Source organism: Chrysemys picta, chromosome 10, assembly GCF_011386835.1.
Source record: "Chrysemys picta bellii isolate R12L10 chromosome 10, ASM1138683v2, whole genome shotgun sequence".
NCBI classification, from domain to species: Eukaryota; Metazoa; Chordata; order Testudines; family Emydidae; genus Chrysemys; species Chrysemys picta.
This window is the reverse complement of record NC_088800.1, coordinates 76,880,896-76,903,289: the sequence shown is the minus strand read 5'-3', so window position 1 is coordinate 76,903,289 and position 22,394 is coordinate 76,880,896. Positions and strand designations below refer to the sequence as shown.

The following is a 22,394-nucleotide window of genomic DNA, read 5'->3' as shown; positions in this document are numbered from 1 at the left end:
GAAAAATGTGTGTACCTTGGAGGATGAATATTGAAGAATAGGAATTGTGTAGATGAGGTAAACAGAATAGATTAGCCACTGCTGTATTCAGAAAACTTTGCAAGACCTGAGATGTTAAAGACATTTTGATCAAAATGAAAATCAGCGTATATGAAACAATTGTTATGATGACACTGCTGTATGAGTCAGAATGTTGGAGTCTGAGGAAAGCTGGTAAACGAAAGATATTGATTGCAGAAATGAACTGGCTGAGGGGCATACTAAGTTTCAAGACTGGAGAAGAAAATGAAGTGATAAGAAAATGGCTAGGGCAAAAAATGATGCTGTTATAGAAGATTCAAGAAAGATGACTGGGATGATTTTCGCAGATGTCAAGAATGGACCAGGAAAGGATACCATACCTGGTGATTCACATCAGAGTGCGAGGAACTAGAAATAGTGGAAGACTGAGGATGCGTTGGATAGACATGGTGAAGAATAACATTGAACAAAAAGGTTTAAAGATGAATGAAGCTATGAAGCTAGCATAAGACAGGAAGTGGTAGAACAAACTTCTTTCGGCCACTTTGTCACTGCTGAGCTGAGAGAGAGGAATCGAAGAAGAATGTGATGTTTTAGAATCCTGTGCAAAGTCTGTGTACATGTTATGTGTTACTCTTATCACATGCACCTGAAGAAGAAAACTGTAAATCCATAGTGCCCTCACAGCTGGAGTACTGGGAAAGTGTGTGTTTAAGCTAGAGGGCAATTTGGGGGGAGGAGGAGATGTCAGCACTGGTCCCAGAGGCTGGGCAGTTGGACAGTGAGATCTCAGCTCTCAGGAAGGGGTGCTAGAAAGAGGATTTGGAACCCCAAAATATGCCAAGAGAAACCCTAAGCCAGTCACAATGCCTGGATTCTGTTCAGACTCCAGAAGCTTAAAACACATGAAAATACAGCATTTGGATCACTTCCCAGCAGGCTGGTGAATGTCCAATAGGGGGAATCAGCTAGACATGTGACAGGGGTCATTACATTATTACCCCAACAGCATGGGAAAGCTAGTGCACGTTTCCTTGCATGCTCATCAGGTCAGGGAAATCAGGTTAGAGAGCAGAGCCAAAAAATGAGTACAGTCCACTGAAATAAATCAGAGAGCAAACACTTCTGGCTGTGTGGCAGCTAATCACTCTTTGTCACTACAGTTCCTGGCTTCTCAACTGAAATGACCAACAATCCCTCTACAGCAAAACTGGAAACTAGGTTTTATTATCCAACTATTCCTTGAACACATGGAAAGGAGTGAGCTGGAGAAGGAGGAGAGTGAGCCAACCAGGACTAGAGCAGAGCAACAGGTTGATTGGAAATGCTCTGTTGTAGGACATAGCTGAGCTGTTGTCAGTGATATGATGAGCATGGGAATGTCTGTAGAACAAAATGATCTAATCAAGGGGCAGTCCCTGTGTACCACCTGCTGGTGACCCAAAATCCCTATTTAGTTGGATCCCAGAAATGTCAGTTCTGATGATGGGTTTTGTGATGTGGACCTGTCCCCTCAGAACTGGACTAGCAGCACAGAAAGCTTGTTTCATTCTATCCAACAATGGCTTGATGACTACTTTTGGTGATTCTCAACCAGGCTAGACATGAACCAGTGGCTTAGAGATGACAGGGTCCCCCTCTCATTGTCTTTGATCTGAGAAACCCAGTCTTCCTTGGGGAGAAGTAAACAGCCCATAAGATATTTTAGTGGGTGGATTTTCTTAATCTAAGCATTCAGAGACACTCTACAATTTTTCCTGCTACAGAGTTCAAAAACAAAACCACAACGCATGGTTCTCGGGGCAGGTGTGGCTTCTCTTGACTAAGAGGCAATGACCCCAGGATAAGGCTGGAGTACATGCCACCCAAATTAGGATAATCTCAGCTTCTTTCTTTAGTGATGCGGTAAGGTGGGTGGTCCTGTGAACACTTGTTAGAATTTTGTTATGAAATAGTAGGATTGGGGTGATTTACCTTAGTCAAAGGCAGTTGGGGCTCACAAAAATACCCTGAAGTGCAATTTATTTATGTATTTATTTAATTTTTTGCTTTTGGAATGGACCACATTGCTCTAAATGTCAGGTATTTTAAACCAGCTCTCTTGGCAGAGAATATCCCCTATAACAGGGGTTCTCAACCTTTTTCTTTCTGAGGCCCCCCTCAACATGCTATAAAAACTCCATGGCCCATGTGTGCCACAACAATTGTTTTTTCTGCATATAAAAGCCAGGGCTGGCATTAGGGGGTAGCAAACAGGGCAATTGCCTGGGGCTCCACACCACAGGGGGACCCCATGAAGCTACATTGCTCAGGCTTCAACTTCAACCCCTTGGTGGACCTCTTGAAGCTTGCTCATGGCCCCCCAGGGGGCCCCGGACTCCTGGCTGAGAACCTCTGCCCTACAAGGCCTCTGAAAGTCCACCCTATGTAAAGTGATACAAGTTGAATGCTAGGCTATTCTGTGCTCAGTGTGTTGTTCAGGAACAAAATATAAACATCTCCAATGAAAGGTTGCTCATGTAAAACTGTGTTTGTCAAGTGCTGCCACCTCCCTTCTTGCTAAGAGTTAGAAGATAGTCTTTCTGTGTAAATGGGAAAAGAAATAAATGGGGTCCCTAATTCTTCTCTGCGAGAGCTAACACCCTCCTGATAAACAGGATTTATCATATGCTAAGCATGGAGCTTTCTGTGGGGGCCCCATAGTAGCCATACATCACCAACATCAGACAACATATACTGCCTGCCTCAAAGATGCTGATGGAGAAAATAAATGGGAGTAGCAGTCTGAATGGCAATTCAAAACGTCAGGTATGTTTAACATGCAATTTCCATTTAGAGAGTGATATGCATATAGAGATTAGATGGGTGATAAGGTATTTGATCTCCTTTTAATCACATTGGAGAATTTTGATGTTTGTCAAGTCTGAGAATTCAGGTTATACAGCAGAGCCAAGCGAATAAGTGTGGTCCTCTGGAATAAACCTGAGAGCAAACAGTCCTCTGGAATCCTCTGCACTGACTGTTATGTTGTTGCCAGTAAACCCTGATGTATAAATGCATGAAATGTGTTGGTATAGAAGCAGTTATGGGCAAATTTTATTACAAAAATGCCAAAACAGTATTAAAAATTAATTTAGCTTTACAACTGTGCAGCTTGGACTCCACACCTGGCCACCTATGACTCCAGACCTGGCCAATGTTGCGATTTTAAATCTGAAGTACTGTATAAATAGTGCTGTCATGGACATTGGCAAAGTGAGCTCCTTCACAAAAGTGCCTCCCATTAGTGCCGCTGGCAGCAAGCGCTTCCTCAGTGCATTGAAAAGTACCAGACAGGACCTCTGTGATGTGAACTTTCTCTCACCATGCCCTATAAATAATTGAGATAAATCTGCCAGTATTTGCCAGCTTAACAGTGCTGAAATGCTTCTTCTGTAGCCCGCTCTCTGGGGAGGTATCCAGTCAGGAGTTATCAGCGTATTTTACTTAAATGACAGAATTAAAAAGTGGTTCTCTCTCTCTCCCTCCTCCCTCCTCTCCACCAAAAAAGGGCTACATTTCCAAAATAGTATGTGTGATGCTAACAGGTCAACCCAGCAAGTCTGTATACTGGGACTGTCTCCTGTTTCACTGTCCAAATGTCAAACACTTAAATACAGTGTGTGTGTCAGTGCGCGTGGGGAGAGGGAGGGATGTACAAATTCAAGGTGTGAAAGGCAAGGTGGGAGATGCCTGCTGAAAAAGCTGCAAAAATGTGTTCAAAACATTTAACATACTGAAAGGTCAACTGAGAAGGTTGAGGTTGGTTCAGCCTTGGGAAGGGACCTTGGAACTAGACAACAGCCTAGAGCTGGAGGAGCAGAGTTAATGAATGAAAACAGGTTTTAACACAAATAATATCTGATTATTGGGCTTTGCTCAGACCTGCCTAAAAAGCAAACACTTTGCTGGAGAGAGGGAAGTTCTTGCCATAAGCTACAGAAACAGAATTATTGACCTGACACATATATGAAAGGAAATTTGCTTTCATGCTGGCCCAGGAGGAAAGGTACCTTTACCAGCCGCTTAATCTGTAAAATATCTCCACAAATACAATAGAGAAATAGTGCAGACAGTGCTGTCCTCCTCGTTAGGACAATCCCCCTGGAAACTTACCTTTTCTCAAGGCAAACTGCCTTCACCCAAGGGAAAATGATGATGAAAAAGCTGTTTCTTGGCTGGCTATTCCAGAATCAAGGGTTAGAACACATCAGAGAATTTACTGGGATGTACAAATTTGATCTTTGGATATGCTTACAGCTAAAGATACGGTTGCAACACTCTCGTCCTCTCCCTAGCTCTCTAGCCCTTGTTTTCCACTGCACATCCTTCATCAGTGCCATAGTTGGACAGAATAGTGTTCTCTCTCCATTATATCAAGGACTGCCCAACAGCTGTTTCAACTGCAAAATCAAACGGAACCCCATCAAATTTAAACATCAAAGATATCCGCTCTCTGGATCCTTTCCCAGAGGTACCAGTCCATCTCTGCACCGAGAAAGCATCCACAGTTAGAGATGATTCATTACTAGGACAAAGAGTGGCTCTTAAGATACAAGACTTGGCTTCCAATCCGCTGCTGAATGATGTACACTTCAGAACAGATCCATAGACATGTTTTAGTAGCTTCCTACATTGCTCAGCTAGCAAAGTGAGGACCAGAGAGTCTCTATGGGATCAGGACAACTTTCTGAGGCCTTGTCTACACTGCCACTTTACATCGCTGAAACTTTCTCACTCGGGGGTGTGAGAAAACACCCCCTTGAGTGATGCTAGTTTCAGTGCTGTAAAGTGGCAATATAGACAGTGCACTGGGAGCTACTCCCCTCATAGAGGTGGTTTTTTTACAGAGCTCTCCCTCTCCCAGCGCTGGTGCCGCGACTACACAGCCACGTTAAAGTGCTGCCGCGGCAACACTTTAACGTTGGTAGTGAAGACATACCCTGACGGTATGACTTCTTTGCCTCTAAAGGAGTAGGGGACAAGAGGATGGATTTTTGCCTGTCAAGACTTGTCTCTGATTTGAAAAGCAAACAAGCTATGAGGGAATGTATAATTTAAACCACAGTGCAAGCTTTATTCAGTAATTCTACTGATAATAAATCAAAACAGATAAGTTCTAACTGAAAACACTTGTTCCTGGTGCTTAGATCTGATCTTCATTTCTGAACACAAATACTGTAACAAAATCTATTCTCAGGCTCCCAGCAAGTGGTCCCTAGCCCCATTTTCTCAATTCCTCTTCACCAGCACAACCCATTCAAACTTCCCCCCTATTTTCTTAAGATCATGTTAGTCTAGCTTCCCAAACCAGCAGTCCCTGCTGAGAAATCCCTCCACTGACTAGACAGTGGCACATTCCCTGCCTCACTGGCAATCTCTCAGATGATTCCAATGTGCAACACCTTGTGCTGTCCTGCTTGCCACAAGGTGAGAGGAGACATTGACACCCACTGTGTACTGCACTTTGTATAGCTCTTTAACATATTCTTTCCATTGGTTATTCGTTGCTTGTTTGTCCTCAGTTATTTGCCTGAACATGTCTTTCATTGCTGACATCTTCAATTCATATGTCCCACTCTGTTCTCTTATCTTGCAGTATAACCTCTGTGTCACATTTCTTTGTGCATATTCTTCTGCTTCTTTGCATTGTTTGCTTATCCATTTGTTTCTGTCACTCTTTGCATTCTTTTTTTAACCTCTCTGTTCAACCTATTGTATTCAGCTCTTAGACTTGCATCTTCCTTTTTATTCTCCTTTAACTTCCTATGCTTGTCACTCAACTGCAGCACTTCATCCATTATCCACCTTGGTTTCTTTGTCTAAAACATCATTGTGCTTTACCCAGTAGAATGAGAAATATACAGATCTATACAAAAACAAACCCAACATGCATTTCCCTGCCTCAGTTTCCTCACCATTCAAGCATTTATTGGGCTGGGGTCTGGTTACTCTGGGATAGTCCAAGAGCCTTCTGCTGCAACTCGTGGTTTGATTTCTGAACCATAGAGTCTCTCTCTTCCTAGACCTTCTTTGGTCTCACAGATAAACTGAGTCCCCCTGCTACAAAAACATGCATGTCTCTTCCCTTCTCCTGCCTCAAACTTCCTATGTCTCTCTCCTCCTAAGAGTCCTTTTAAAACCCCTACTTTGTCACCTCCATCTCTTTGGGAATTTTCCACTCTCTAAATGCCCAATCCCCTGTTGAGGATTGGAGAAAACTGGTTCTCCTTGTTTTAGCCAACCTCCTTAGCATGCCCATTGTGTAGTCAGAGTACAGTCATTAGTTAACTACCTCCAGTTGTCCTTAGTCTGATGGATACTTGCTAAAGGACCTGACAGCCATGTTGGATTCTACATTTACATAAAGACATTGAGTGATACAACAATTTTCTTAGTAACTTCATAGTATCAACCAGACTTCATGAGTTGTACATACAGTTTCCCCAAACAATCATAATCTCCACTGTGGGACTGCAGGGATTTGAACCCAGGTCCTTCAGTATCAGAAAGTGTGTGTCTAAGGGTACGTCTACACTTACCGGAGGGTCCGGCGGCAGGCAATCCATGTTCTGGGATCGATCCCGGAAGTGCTCGCCATTGACGCCGGTACTCCAGCTCGGCGAGAGGAGTACGCGGCATCGACGGAGGAGCCTCTCTGCCGCGTCTGGACCTGCGGTAAGTTCGGACTAAGGTACTTCGAATTCAGCTACGTTATTAACGTAGCTGAATTTGCGTACCTTAGTCCAAAGTGGGGGGTTAGTGGGGACCAGGCGTAACATATGAACTGAAAGAACAACTTCTTAGCTGGGAACGGTAATAGTGAAAATAAAATGGAGAACCTCCATAACTGTGTCCATTTTAAGCTTGTAGGGGTATGGACCACTTCCAACTTTGCTTGCCTCATGCATTGTGGGCACTAATGGAAATAAATAATTAAGGTTTTCATTGGTCAGTGCTTTCTACTGGGGCCCTTCTAGTATCCATTCATTTTTTTCCTTCCGCTGTGGATTAACCTAAATTTTTAATGACCACATTTGAGAAACCCTTCATAAAATGAGAATTTAATCCCTCCACTTTGAAGGTAAAGTACTCTTTCTCCATGTAATCCTATCCAAATCCTGTGTGGTGTGGTGGATTACACTAAACACATCTATGCTGTGAGAATGAAGTACTTGCTTTATATTTAAGGGCTCTTCATTAGAAGACGTCTGCACTCATCTTCGACTTCACTGATGGCAGAATAAAGTTCCCTGATTTAGCTCCCATAACTCATTGCTGTTTTCCCGGAACAACCACGTTGAGGTGTCTCCAAGAAGCATCTGCTACTTGAGGGCTCTAATTTCATTTGTTCTTGGTATATACGTGTAAAATGGCAAAAGTTATACTGTGTGCGTGTTATCATCTAAAAGGGATGTATGTGTTTATGTACATTTCCAACTCTCAGAGCAATAGATTTTTATATCTCTTTGTTTGTGTGGTGTGTATACAAAAGAGTAGTGGAAGAACTTTCTGACCAAAATAATGCTCTTCACCATGTTGGAGAGCAATAGTAAAAAATGTTAAATTTAATTGGATGTGTCAGTTTGAAGATGCAGGCTGCATGTATCCAGTGGAAAGTCTTAACAGTCTGTTTTTCTTTACAACAGGAGCGTGATGGAATGAGAGCAATTCTGGAGTCATACGACAGTGAGCTGACCCCATCGGAGCACTCGCCCCAGCTGAGCCGGCGCATGCGTGAAGCAGAAGAAATGGTGCAGAAGGTGCATGCGCACAACGCTGAGATAGAGGTAATGAGGAGGCACTGTGCTCTAACCCCAGTATAGACATAATCTATATAGCAGTGGGCCACAGACTCTGTGGTCAAGAGCTACAGTAGGTGTTCTTTCCCATCTGGTTTCTCTGATTCTGTATACAGCGTGCTTGTGCATTTGGAGGGGAATGAAGTCACCTGTTGTGTTCACATGCTGAGTTCACACGGTTAAGTTGCCTGTTGGGACCATTTGCAAATCCTTTATTTAACTGGCATTCAGAGAAAACCACAAAGTCAAAGACAGAGTTTGCAAAATGCCTTTTGCAAAAACTTTTTAATGAAAGGTTTTTAAGAGTAGGGGTGATTGGGCGTGGGCTCAAAACACAACTTGCAAAATCAGCACCAATATGTATTTATACACACATAATAGAATTGTATTCTCTCCTACCATTATTCATAAGAACGGCCATACTGGGTCAGGCCAAAGGTCCATCTAACCCAGTTGTCTTCTAACAGTGGCCAATGCCAAGTGCCCCAGACAGAATGAACAGAACAGGTAATCATCAAATGATCCATCCCCTATCACCCATTCCCAGCTTCTGAGATACACCTCTACCTCGATATAACGCTGTCCTTGGGAGCCAAAAAATCTTACCGCGTTATAGGTGAAACTGCGTTATATTGAACTTGCTTTGATCCACCGGAGTGCGCAGCCCCACCCCCCCGGAGTACTGCTTTACCGCGTTATATCCAAATTCATGTTATATCGGGTTGCGTTATATCGAGGTAGAGGTGCTTTACTGAGAGTTAGGATAGAGAGTTGATGTGTTACAGAACAGGAGACAATGGTCCTCATAAAAGGCCAACTAGGATACGGTGGCTTTCATAAGGGCAGAAAGAGGAAAATGGAGTAGAGTAAGAGAAGAGTTGAAATACTACAGGGAGGGAATTACAGGTATAAGGGACGGCATAGAACAAGGCACAAAGCACTTAAACGAGGGCAGAGATGGGATTTATCTGAACATGAATGGGAATGGTAAGAGATGGTACCAAAGATGCAGACAATGGCAGAGCTGTTAGAGACTTGACAGGTTATGAGAAAGTCAAGGGAGATATGTAGAGTTTGGATGCCTACAGAAATAGAAGAAGTGAGGGCACCATGTATTTGGTGATTCTGTGGCAGCAGAATTTGTTGCAGAATTCATGCCTTGCTGAAGACTTCTGTTCCAGAATCTCATCCTCTCAGTTACAGTCACTTGGCATACCTTAAGTAGTACAGATGACTACAGAGGATCTGTCTTTTGAACCATGTGCATTGTTTAGTGCTAAAGCTGATGAACTGCACTCCTTAAAGGATTCTCAAGTGATTTTGAGATCTTTAGGAGTGAATATATCAGCACTTGAGAGACCAGCTAGCCTTCAACCCTCTCAAAAACAGTCTTTCTGGTCATATCAGAGACCATCTGAATCACCCAAAAAGAGACAGAGGCCTTGGCTACACTTGCGGATTCACAGCGCTGCCGTGGCAGCGGATTCACAGCTCTCTTGCAGCGCTGCAAGTACTCCACCTCTCCGAGGGGAATAGCTTGCAGCGCTACAGGCGCTGATTACACTGGTGCTTTACAGCGCTGCACTCGCTGCGCTCAGGGGGGGTGTTTTTTCACACCCCTGAGCGCAGCAAGTGCAGCGCTGTGAATTGCCAGTGTAGCCAAGGCCTCAGATATCAGAAAAGATCATCTGTCTCCTCTTCATCAGCTGCTTGTCCACTATCGTAGTCTTCATGGCAGCAGATTTTGACTCCTGAAGAAGCATCCATCCCCTCGCTGGGGTTCTCCCAAGACCTTTTCCAGGCTCAAGCTGAGGGGGTGGGTTCTGGGCTTACCACACATCCAAAGTTACACAGCAAACTTCTTCCTTTAGATACATTTACACATTGCATTGCATTTACTGTACATTGCCTGACACGTTTTGGGATTGGCTGGTTACTTTGTAGGAAATGATCCCTGTACAACATGCTCTGTCCATGTACGACTTACTCTTTGTCTCATTGTTACATTCCCAACTTACTTTGTCCATTGTAAATGGCTCCCTGGGTGTTCCTGCCCGTCTTACCTAGTACAGACATTCTGTTCCCAGACTGCTGATTCATATACCTCCCTAATCCTATCCCCCAAGAAATGAGGCCTCACCCGTGTCCAATTACTCATGTCAAGCCAGGCCAATATTCCACTGATTTTGTTTTTCTTTTCTATATTAGCATATGTTTTATGTGCATTATATTTTTGATTTTTATAATTTTATTACTCTGCAATAATTAAGTAGTTAAATAAGTAGTTGTAATTATTTGAACCACTATTGATACCAGGCTTAAAGTATGAACCAGTGGGTGCAAACTTACTTTTTATGGTATAACCCAGTGATTCTCAACTTTTTTTCATTTGCGGACCCCTAAAAATTTTTGAGTGGCAGCAAGGACCTCTTTGGAAATTAGTCCGCAGACCCCAGGTTGAAAACCACTGGTATAGCCCACCAGGGTGTAATTTTCTGTTATAAGCGTGCTTTGCTTTTAAAGCATTTTTGTGTAATTTAAACTTTGCTTTAGTTACATGTTAAAAAACTGGTACAATATTTTTTTTTCATTTATTACCACAGGAAATTTAGGTATGAAACAGCATATAGACCAATTAAAATAACATTTCCTGGGTTTATACCAGAAGTGTGTGCGTGGGGGGGGGGGGGGGGTGCAGTTAGCCACCACATCCTAACTATGCTTTTAAGCTTTGAAGCGCTGTAAAGACTTCAGTGGCTCAAAGGTAAACTACACAAGAAAAAATGGTGCCCTTTACTGTTTTTATTTTGTTTGAATCTCCCCTTCCCCCCAAAAGTGTGTTCATTCTTGTTGCATGTCAGGAAACCTATCTTTCCTCTTTTTATTAGAGACCCCTTGCAAGATCTTCAGAGGACTTAGCTTGTGACCTCACATAGGGTGGAACCTTGAGTTGTAGCTGTTAATCCCTATGGCTACATCTACATGAAGAGCTTTAGGGAATTTACTAATCCAATGCAGTTCCACTGGTGCTAGCATGGGTGACACAGAGGAGCCACAGTCCCTATCGTGGTGGAGGGAGGAATGGAGGGGGGCACACAGGAGTTCTGCCATGGTGAGGAAAAGGGGAATGGGGGACACACAGTGCCTCTTGCATGTGAAGGAAGGGGAAATGGGTCACACAGGGCTGCTGACATGGGGGAATGGGAAAAGGGGAGGGGGACACACAGCCACTTGCATAATGGAGGAAGGGGGGGGTTGCAGAGAGTCCCTGAAATAGGGGAGATGGGAGAACAGCACACATGGAACTTGTATGGGAAATAGAAGAACGTAAGAGCCACTGGGGTGTGCAAGTGTGCTTGGCCTGCAAAAGTAACAGAGTGCATGGCCTAGTAATTCTAATGTTTTTTTTTTAAAAAGGCAGAAAAACACTTTAAGGGGAAAAAGTTTGAGTCAGTCTCTGTACGGCGCATAAAGGCATGAGCATAACTTCCTTTGTGCATTGTAGTTTACCTTTAAGAAAAAATAGTTTGTCCTCTTTTCCCATATAAAGAATAATGCCCTCACCTACCTGTCATGTTTTATCCCAGGGTTTTTCTTTATCTGAGGTTTTCATTTATTTAAATCTATTCACACATTCCCAGCAAGTAGATTCCTTTGTTAGCCCTATAGCTATCTGACAGCTTTTTACTTGTGCACTGTAGAGAAAAGGCTGTTTTATGATCCCCCTGATTTGTTACCAGCAACCACGCCTCCTCCAAAGAAATCATACAAGAAAAAATGGATTTTCTATCCAGACATTTTCTTATATATATTATTTTTTCCCCCATGGATTGTATCAGCAGTTCTGTATGAGAAAAGAAGACATCTAATGAATATGAAGCGGTGGTTGATAATGATACAGTGAACAAGGCCAGGGAGGCAGTAAGGTTGGAGTATTATCTGCTTTTTGCTCATGAAGGAGATGAGGGCTGGATACTCCTTTGCAAGATGTGTAAGTTGAGTTTAAGAGGAGGTGGTAGCAATCTTCTGTCAATGCTAAATAGAGATAGTGCATGAGAGAGAAGCATTGAGTTCTGGTAGTTTGAGTGAGAAGCTCTGTGCCTGGAACATGTATCTGAGACTATGTCTACACTCTGAACTGGGGGATGTGATTTCCCTGTTCACGTACACATGCCCACACTAGCTCTCATCGTGCTAGTGTGAGTCTAAAAGGCCGTGCAGCTGTTGAAACTGGTGGGTATGTACTCGGCACAGTTCAGCCCTGCCTGCACTGCCACTACCTGGGCTCTCGCAACTGCACTGCTAATTATATTCACGCTATGTGTATGTGAGCAGGGGAGTCACACCCCTGGCTATTAGTGTAGATGTAGTCTGAGTTACTAGTACTCAAAAGAGTTCGGGGTGTGTGTACATGTAAACACACATGAACGATAGTTGTTTCCCTCCCCAAGATCATCCAGTTTTTCTGTCTCTCTCTTTATCTCCCTCTTGTGTGCTCCCATGTGGTTTTGCCCTATGAAATATTAATTGGTGGTGGTGAGAATATGACGTTCAGATGTAAATCAGAGAATTTTTTCCAGGCTTTGGGCACATTACAACATTGATATCAAACAGTTGCAATAAAACATGAGAACAGGATACCCAGCCTGACCGACATCCATCAGTCACAGAAGGAGAACACTGCAGATGATCTGCAGTATTTTCGCAACCCCCAAATACCACCCAAAACAACTTCCTGAAGCCCCGTCATCAGAACCTCCTCTCCCCCAGAATAAGTCTGGGAGAACAGGTGGATCTTGAAAGAATATCTTTGAAGTTCATCAAATGCATGATCTGACAAACCAAGGGGGCATGCAAATTCCCTGGTTTTCAGTGAGGGTACCCTGTTTGTACCAAGAGGATGCTGTCAGTTTGAGATGATCTGAATTGCTGAGATAATGCATGGACAGAGAAGCATCTGTCATAGCCAGAACCCAAACCAATTAGGGCTTTATAAATCAAAAAACACATCGTATGCAAGGAGTTGGTCAGTAGCCAAGGTATATATTGTGGCCCAGATGTAATGAGCTCTTGGAGCAAAACCCTGCTTAGCAGGTGGGCCATGCCATTCCGCACTAGCCACAATTTCCACATATCTAGACCATATAGCCCAAATGGCTTATAGCGTGAAGCACACACATGCACTGATAAATGCAGTTTGGGCACCATCTTTAATCCAAATTGGATCAGAACTGTAGAAACAAACCTTCACAGACAGCTAAGTGTTAAGTAGGACCTGTTTGTGTTTATACACATCCCCACACCTGCAGACACAAGTCCATAAATGCACACTTTGTTCTGTATTTTTCTATGTCCTAGATTCAAGAATATGCTTTTCCAAAGCTTTGAATGTGAAGCAGGCAAAAGAAGAATGCCATGCGGAATTGTGGCCAAAGAAACGAGCAGAATATGTCTGTCTGTTCTGAGTGGTTAATGACCTGTCTCGCCATGTGTATAAGTGTGTGTTCTGGAGAGTACAGAGAGCTGAGATGGGATGACTTTGCCTCTAGATACCATGCCAATTGGAGCTCTATAAATACCTAAAATAAACAGAATCCAAGCTGTGTCTGTAACTAGAAATGGATTTTCATTTTGACACAGTGACGTCAGCAGCGTCAGTGACAGCCACTAACTTGATGAATTTTTACTTGCCCAGCACCCACTAACCTAACCTCTGTGTGAATAGGACAAATCAAGAGATCCTCTGACTAGGGGTTTCTGTTCCGGCAGTAATGATTATTCTGAGAAAGCCCTGTGTGAAATGTAGGGTTTGAAAGGTTAACGCCAGCTGCATAAAAGAGAAATCATCATAAATACAACTCCATTAATAGCCATTTTATTACAACACATTTGGCTCCATATGAAACATTAATGAAGAGAGATTTGCAGGGAAGACTCACACTGACACCTTCAATAGTCCCCAGCATTTTTTACGTTGAGAGATTTATACTGTCTGTGAGCTCCATATGTACTCTGATCAGTTAATTATGAGCCTGACAGTTTCAGCACATCGAATGCCATATGCTCTGATTTTGTTCACCAGGGAGATTGGGAGCTGTGCTGGTAACCTCAAAACTCACTGACCAAATATCATCATCATATCTGTACCTAATAGCTGTGGCACAGCTGCTGGTCGTGCAGTCTTGGCATTGCCAAGGCTTGTAATGTTAGACATAAAACTGGTCTTCGCAAAGAGAGGGACTTAGCAGTCACCCTGTGTTTAAAGTGCTTAAAATTTACATGCAGATGCAATAAAATGTTTATTTGGATAATTAACAGCTTCTCCTTGTCTCTCAATCAGCCTCCCTCTCGTTGTTTCCCCTCTTTGCATCATCTCCTTTCTCACTCGCTTTCCTCTTCCATTTAACTCACCCTTTATTCTCTTCTCTGTATTGATCTTCCTTCTACCCTCCTATGTTGAATCTTTCTGCTTCTCTTGGCCCTAAGGTACATGGCTTCTTTACTTAGAAAAAAAGATGTTTCTGTGATGATGGGAACCTGCTGGAGAAATTTCCTTCTTTCTGTGCAAGGGAGAGAGAAGTTTATTTTATTCTCAGATCTTTTCTTCCTCCACCCCCAACCACTGCCACCCCATTTTACTGCACTATTTTCCTCAATGGAAACTGACACTGGCAGACAAGCACGTCAGTTGGATGCCCATAAGAAGCAAGTCCTAGTCTCTAGATATTTCTTGCCATTCCAGTGTGGCACTGCCTTCACTCCCCCAGCTCGCTGCTGTCACTGAAGCATCTCATCTGCAGCTCAGAAGGGAGCAAACTGACTCCTCTGGAGACTATGTTAATGTGCTCTATGCATCAGCTACTGCTGAGCACTGAAGCAATCATAGAGCTGGTTATCTTCCACTGAGAGAACAAACACCTTGCCTAAATAGCCCTCCCATCATGAACACTTTGGCATCTTCTGGTAAGCCGTGCAATGTTTTGTGTTTCTTTCCTCTTAAGATGGAGTGCAGGTTGGATCTCCATCCTTCAGTGTTCAGCAGAATGGGTCATCTTGGATTTTCCCCCCACTTCCACATACTGTATCTTTCCTCGCCCTGGCTGTATCCCTGTCAGGTCTACAGTTCGTCAGCTTCCATGACATCCCTCCTCTTGTTCCCGTTACCCGTCATTGTGTGTTGTTTTGGGGGTGAAATGCTAAGACCTAATACAGCACCTTTTACTGAGGATCCCTAAATACCTAACTTCTGTTATGCTTCACAAACATCCCTGTGCAATAGTTATCTTGAATACTACATGCAGATGTGGTTTCCCCATCTCAAAAAAGATATATTGGAATTGGAAAAGGTTCAGAAAAGGGTGACAAAAATGATTAGGGCTATGGAACGGCTTCTGTTTGAGGAGAGATTAATAAGACAGGGACTTTTCAGCTTGGAAAAGAGATGACTAAGGGGGGATATGATACAGGTCTATAAAATCATGATTTGTGTGGAGAAAGTAAACAAGCAAGTGTTATTTACTCCTTCTCATAACACAAGTACTAAGGGTCACCAAATTAAATTAATAGGCAGCAGGTTTAAAACAAACAAAAGGAAGTATTTTTTCACACAACACACAGTCAGTCTGTGGAACTCTTTGCCAGAGGACGTTGTGAAGGTCAAGACTATAACAGGGTTCAAAAAAGAACTAAGTAAGTTCATGGAGGATAGGTCCATCAGTGGCTATTAGCCAGTATAGGCAGGGATGGTGTCCCTAGCCTCTCTTTGTCAGAAGCTGAGAATGGGCAACAGGGGATGGATCACTTGATGATTACCTGTTCTGTTCATTCCCTCTGAGGCACGTGGCATTGGACGCTGTCGGATACTGGGTTTGATGGGATGTGTCACAGAAATCCCCTTTGGGACTGCCACCTGATGTGTTGAGACTTCCCCTGCTTTCCCTGCCAGCTTAGGACTTCAGTGCCCTGCCTGGTTTGAGCCAGACACGCTAGCCTGTTACAAACCCAGACCCAGGTCTGAACCACGTCCCACAAACTGCAGGCTTAACTGACAGCAGCTCAAGAAGTGTTCCTGTCTTTAACTCTCAGGTGCCCAACTCCCAATGGGGTCCAAACCGCAAATAAATCCGTTTTACCCTGTGTAAAGCTTATGCAGGGTAAACTCATAAATTGTTCACCCTCTATAGCACTGATAGAGAGATATGCACAGCTCTTTGCCTTCCCCCCCCAGGTATTAATAGATACTCTGGATTAATTAATAAGTAAAAAATTATTTTATTAAATACAAAACGTAGGATTTAAGTGGTTCCAAGTAATGACAGACGGAACAAAGGAAATTACGAAACAAAATAAAATAAAACACGCAAGTTTATGCCTAATACAGTAAGAAAGTGATTACAGATAAAATCTCACCCTCAGAGATGTTCCAATAAGCCTCTTTTACAGACTAGCCTCCTTCTAGTCTGAGTCCAGCAATCACTCACACCCCCTGTAGTTACTGTCCTTTGTCCCAGTTTCTTTCAAGTATCCTTTGGGGGTGCAGAGACTATCTCTTGAGCCAGCTGAAGAGAAAATGGAGGGGTCTCCCAGGGTTTTAAATAGACTTTCTCTTGTGCGTGGACACCCCACCCTCCCCCTGTGTAGAATCCAGCTATAAAATGGAGTTTTGGAGTCACATGGGCAAGTCATATGTCCATGCATGACTGAGTTCCTTACCAGCCAAGCCACATCTTGGGAAAGCTCAGATGTGGAGGCTATTTAAAATTAAACAAGTACATAGCCAATATTCATAACTTCGAATACAAAAATGATACAAGCATACAAATAGGATGAATATATTCAGTAGATCATAACCTTTACAGAGATATGTTACATGGCATATGTAGCATAAAACATATTCCAGTTATGTCATATATAAATTCATAAGCATATTCCCATAAAGCATTATGGGGTGCAATGTCACATTGGGCTAGATAGACCTTTGGTCTTACCCAGTATGGCCACTCTTATGTTCTTATGTTCAATGTTGTTCCCATTATGTAGATGGGGAAAGTGAAGCACAGAGATATAGTGATTTGTTCAACATCACATAGCTGCCTCGTCTGTGCAACGAAAATTTCCCTCCACACTAAAATGGATTTTAAAACTGGTTACTGCTTCAATGTAGATAGGTTCCAGGCAGCTCTGAATTGTTTTGGCTAAACCAGTTGCTGGCAGATCTGGGGAAAGAGCCCAAGGTACTGTTTACTTTAGGGGCTTATCTCCACACAAACCAGCCCTGGTTTAACTAAAGGTGGATTTTTGAAACTGATTTAGTTGGTGCACAGACACACTTTTATTACAGTTTGAGAGGCTTATGTTGATTTAGTTTAACTCGATTCCTTACCAAGATAAACCAAAATAAGGCTATAAACAGAAATCAAATGGTCAACACACAAACTTCCATCGGTTTAGCAACACGTTTTTAATTAGGGCAGTGCAAGTTTGTGTGTGGACAAGCCCTAAGAAAAGGAGCTGTTACCCACTGCTACCAGATATTGTGCATCTTCTGGTGTTGCTGATTTGGTGATGAAAATCAGCTAGCTGCTGATGTAGGTAGAACAAAACCATTTTCCAGCACTGCTGTGTTGTGCCACATCTCTCTTGTGCTTTCTTAAGCAGTGCTGAAAAGGGTTTGGTTCTTTGGATGTTAGTAGACTGCACCACTCTTTGTATCTTCTACCAACTTCATGTGCAATTATTTGATATTTACTTTCAGATCATTGATGAAAATGTTGAACAATGTAGGGCCTCCTACCGATCCCTGTGGAAAGCCATTAGAAACACCTTCATTCAACAATAATTCCCCATCAATATCTACTTCTTGAGATCTGTCAGTTAGCCAGTTCTTAACTAATTTAATGTGTGCTGTATTGATATTCTCCTTTTTCTTCATCAGAATGTCATGCGGTATTAAGTCAAACGCCTTACAAAAGTCTATTACATCTGTGCAGTTATCTTTATCAACCCGCTTTGTAATCTCATGAAATAAGTTAATTCAGTGTTGAACTATTTTCCATAAAACCTTTTTGACTAGCATTAAATTATAGGCCTATCATTTAATTCATTATCAATTGAATCCTGTACTAGCTTTTCTATTATTTTGCTTGGGATTGATGTTGGGGTATCTGGTTTATAGTTACCAGGTCATCCTGCTTGCCTTTTTTTAATATTGGTACAACACGAGCACTCTTCCAGTCTTCTGGAATTTCTCCAGCATTCCGAGATTTATTAAAAATTAACACCAGCAGACCAGGCATCTCCTCAGCCAACTCTCTTAGGACTCTTGGTTGCAAGTTATCTAGGCCTGTGTGCTTAAAAATGTTTATCCCTGATAGATGTTGTCTAATATCCTGTTTGCTTACTCATGTGCTGAAAAGTACTTCATTATCCTCATGAGCCGAGTACATCATCCTGCGTTCTAAATGCAGATCAGAAATAGTAATTGAACATGTCTGCCTTTTCTGCATTGTTATTGACAATTTTACAATCTCCACCTAGTAATGGGCCTTTCCCATTGCTAAGATTTCTTACATTCCTAATATAATTTTTAATAACCTCCTTATTGTCCTTAGACCTGCTAGCTTTTGATTTTGCAAGTCATTTGCTTTCCTTGTCAATGTTTTGCACTTCATAACTTCTAGTTTATATCAATCGCTATTTCCCCCTTTTTCCGTGTATTATATATCCCTTTTTTATTTCTTATTGCTTCCTTCACTTCACCACTGAACCATCATGGGCTTTTTTAGCCAAAGTTGTCCTCTTCTTTAATTGTGACCTTTTTGGCCATCTAATAGACTCTTCTTAAAGAGCTCCCAATTTTCATTCACATTTTTCTAAACCCTGAGGCTTCTATCTGTCAGATCCTTGAGGCAGAACTTCCCGTAGTCTGTGTCCATAGCTGCTGGGCAGTAGCCTGGAAATGTCAACTTGCCTGGTAGCTCTACAGGACTGGTTTCTGGTCCCGTGGGCCCTCAAAGTGGTTGGCAACCACCAACTTCCAGTCCAGTGATTAATTCATCTGTATCCGTCATAATGAGGTCAAAAAGAATTACCTCATGTTGGGTGCAATACCTGTAGTTGTTAGAAAACCATCATCTCTACAATTGTTAGAAACTCTATTGATGTTTTACTATAGGTTGCATGGGACCTCCAGCATATATCTCCCAAATTGAAATTCCCCATGACACAGTTCTTCTTAGCACATATTATGCAAGAGGTTAAGGAGTAACTAGTTGTGTTCTCTGGTTTGATTCGGTGGTCTGTAACTGACCCCCACCAGTACTCCCTCCTGGGTTTTGTTCATTAGCAATTGCTCCATATACATTCAAGATCCTGCATGTCTGAATTATCAATAATTCTATAACAGGTAATGATGTCTTTAGTGTATAGTACCAGTTCAGCCACCCCATCTCTATCTTTTACTTCTCTTTTCTTCCTGAACAGGTTATATCTAGTGATTCAAAAATTCCAGCCACGCAAATCATCCCACTAGGTTTTAGTAATGCCAGTTGTATCAAATTTCTTCTCATCAGTGAGACTTTCCAATGCCTCTTGCTTGTTACCCAGACTCCTAGCATGGGTACATAAGCAATTGAAAAATCTCTTCTCTTCGCATTCATTGGTTTAATTTATTCACAATATGCTGAGTTTGAATCTGTACCGTAGTTGCCTGTGAAGCACCATTCCCTTATGTTAGTTTAATGCCTTCCTGGCTACTCCAGCTGCTCTCGAGCTGAGCAGATTAGCCCCCCCCTCTACATGTGAGATTAGAACAGCCCTCTTTTCCACTGGAATGTGACCCAGGGTCCACAACACCAAAACCTTTAGGTTCACACTAGTCACGTAGCCAGTGGTTCACCTTCACTATTTTCAAACTGCTCTCTTCTCACTCGGAGAAGATCCCTTTGATTTTCCTCTTCTTCAGCTCCCTTCCAAGGTCCCTGAAGTCCTCTATAATCTGTGTAGTTCCATGTGATAATGAGTGATTGATTCCAATGTTATCACCAGTAGAAATTTGCCACATGACCTCATAAAGCCATCCAGACTTGTGCTTACATCTGGTATTTTTGCTCTGGGGAGAAAGTATGCTGTCCTGATGTTCCTGTGTCTCATTGAATTCTCTGTCCGCTCATCTTAATATGGAGTCGCTGATGAGGATTGTTTGCCTTCTTAAAATGGGTAAGAACTTCTGTTGGAAGTGGAGAAGGAACAAGAACCAGTGGCTGGAACGCTGAAGCCAAATTAAAATTAGAAATTAGACACAATTTTTCAACAGTTTGGGTGGTTAATCATTTGAAAAAAACTACCAAGGAAGTTGTGGAGTCTTCATCTTTTGATGTCTTCAAGACTGGCTGCCTTTCTGGAACATAAGAATGGCCCTACTAGGTCAGACCAAAGGTCCATCTAGCCCAGAATCCTGTCTTCTGACAGTGGACAGTGCCAGGTGCCCCAGAGGGAATGAACAGAACAGGTAATCATCAAGTGATCCATCCCGTTGCTCATTCCCAGCTTCTGGCAAACGTAGGCTAGGGACACCATTCCTACCCATCCTGGCTAATAGCAATTGATGAACCTATCCTCCATGAATTTGTCTAGTTCTTTTTTGAACCCTATTATGGTCTTGGCCTTCACAACATCCTCTGGAAAGGAGTTCCACAGTTTGATTGTGCATTGTGTGAAGAAATACTTGCTTTTATTTGTTTTAAACCTGCTGCCTATTAATTTCATTTGGTGACCCACGAAAATATGCTTTAGTCAAATACATGTTATACATATGCTTTAGTCAAATACATGTTATTGGACTCAATAAGGAGGTAACTAGATGAAATTTAACAGCCTGTGATATACAGGTGGTCGGACTAGATGATCTTAATGCTCCCTTTTGGCGTTAAACTCTATGAAACAATGAACCACTTTCACCATCAGTTAAAAGCAGGGCGGGGGGACGTCAAGAGGGACCTTTTGCTGACAACCATTATGTGGGGGTGTGTATGGATTAAATGACTTTTTCAGGTCCCTTCCAGCCCTGCATTTCTGATCCTAGTGTAGCTGGAGCCCCAGGGCTCTTTGTTCCTAGTTCTCTGTTGTAATGAGTAGACCACATGCCCTGGCCTTGCCTGCACTGGGAATTTTCCCCCAATGTTTCTTTCTGGTGCTAATAACTATTCATTTCCACCTATGTTAGTAGTGCTGGGAATATAGACAGGGCTCCTGCTTCTGCCAGCTTACAAAGTACATTGTATTCTGATCATATTCAAAACAAGTCAAATCAACCCTCTGCTTTGTAGGTAGGTGGTGGTAGCAACAGTCCTGTCTACTGGTCAGCATGTATTATGGTTCCCCTCTCTGTCTGATCCACAACTCTTGGCTAGAGAGCCTGGCTCTTTGGCTCAAACTGTAGAGACACCCATGCTTTTAGCTTAGGGGAGGAGAAAAGGGGGGCATCCCTGGTTCAATCCCTGATGTTGGCCAAAAGTGTGGCTGTCACGCTAACACCAATGGAGTTGAAATGGTGTTAGCAACAGTGGGAGACTTTAAAAAAAAATTCCCTGGCATAGACAGGAACCCCCTCCCTTCCACCCACCAGATAGTTTTGTGTCTAGTGATAAGGTTCCTGTAGCATAAAAAGCTGCTGCTGACTGAACTCGGTCTGCCATTATTCACTTGGCCTTTTGTTTGTAAAACAGTTGCTCCACACTTTTTGCTGTCCAATCCTGAACTCCTTTGGGTATATCTCCTTTGAAATTATTTAATATGTAGTTTGCCTGAAGTGGTCTTCTCAGCGATAATAGTGGCATTTGTCAGCAATTGCTGACATTATGAGCAACCAAATTCAAATGAGGCTCAATCTGGGGAGCCTGGATCAGCCTTTAAATCCACCTGGCCTTAGAGACCAGAAAACCAGATGAAGAACTAGGTCTGACTTTCTATAGAGGATTTTAAATTGGCTGCTTTTTTAGTGAAGGTTTGGAAGGAAGAGATAACTAATATACATTTATGATTCATTCACATTTACCGCAACGGATGAAAAAATAATTCATGTGGGGCTGAGAGTTTTGATGTGCTCTGTGTTGTAAAGTTTGTTTGCCTGTTTCTGGAGATTTAGCATTTACAATTAGATGCCTTTACATGTATAGGCGGGCGCGCGAGGAGAGCATATATTCTGAGTAAAACCATTCTTACAGTCCCCACCAGATGGCAGCAGATAAAGGCTTCACAGTAGAAGAGCTTCCTTTATGCAACATGGTATATACCTAGTGCTCTATATGGCGTAGGACAAGAGTAATCAATTATTTTTTGTGAAGGTCCAGCTTTCTTGGTCAAGGTATAGTCAAGGTCCAGACTCCATAGAAAATGATAAAAAGATAATGATGATTATAAGTAAATAAAAAGATTTTGGGGTCCGTTCAAAATTGTCTGGTGCTCTGGATTTGGCCCACGGGTCGCCTATTGACTACCCCTGGTGTAGGAGCAGGGTGGGATGGTGTGGTTGGA

General features: G+C 42.6%; 1 protein-coding gene across 16 annotated transcripts in view; it reads left to right on the top strand.

The window, feature by feature from the left end:
• MAD1L1 (mitotic arrest deficient 1 like 1) overlaps positions 1 to 22,394 on the top strand; it is a 529,111-nt gene that overhangs the window by 241,970 nt on the left and 264,747 nt on the right. For all 16 annotated transcript variants that reach the window (XM_065560101.1, XM_065560095.1, XM_065560102.1 and 13 more), the window contains one exon: positions 7,710 to 7,850. In XM_065560101.1, the coding sequence (XP_065416173.1) occupies positions 7,710 to 7,850 (141 nt within the window). The remainder of the gene's footprint in view (positions 1 to 7,709; positions 7,851 to 22,394) is intronic.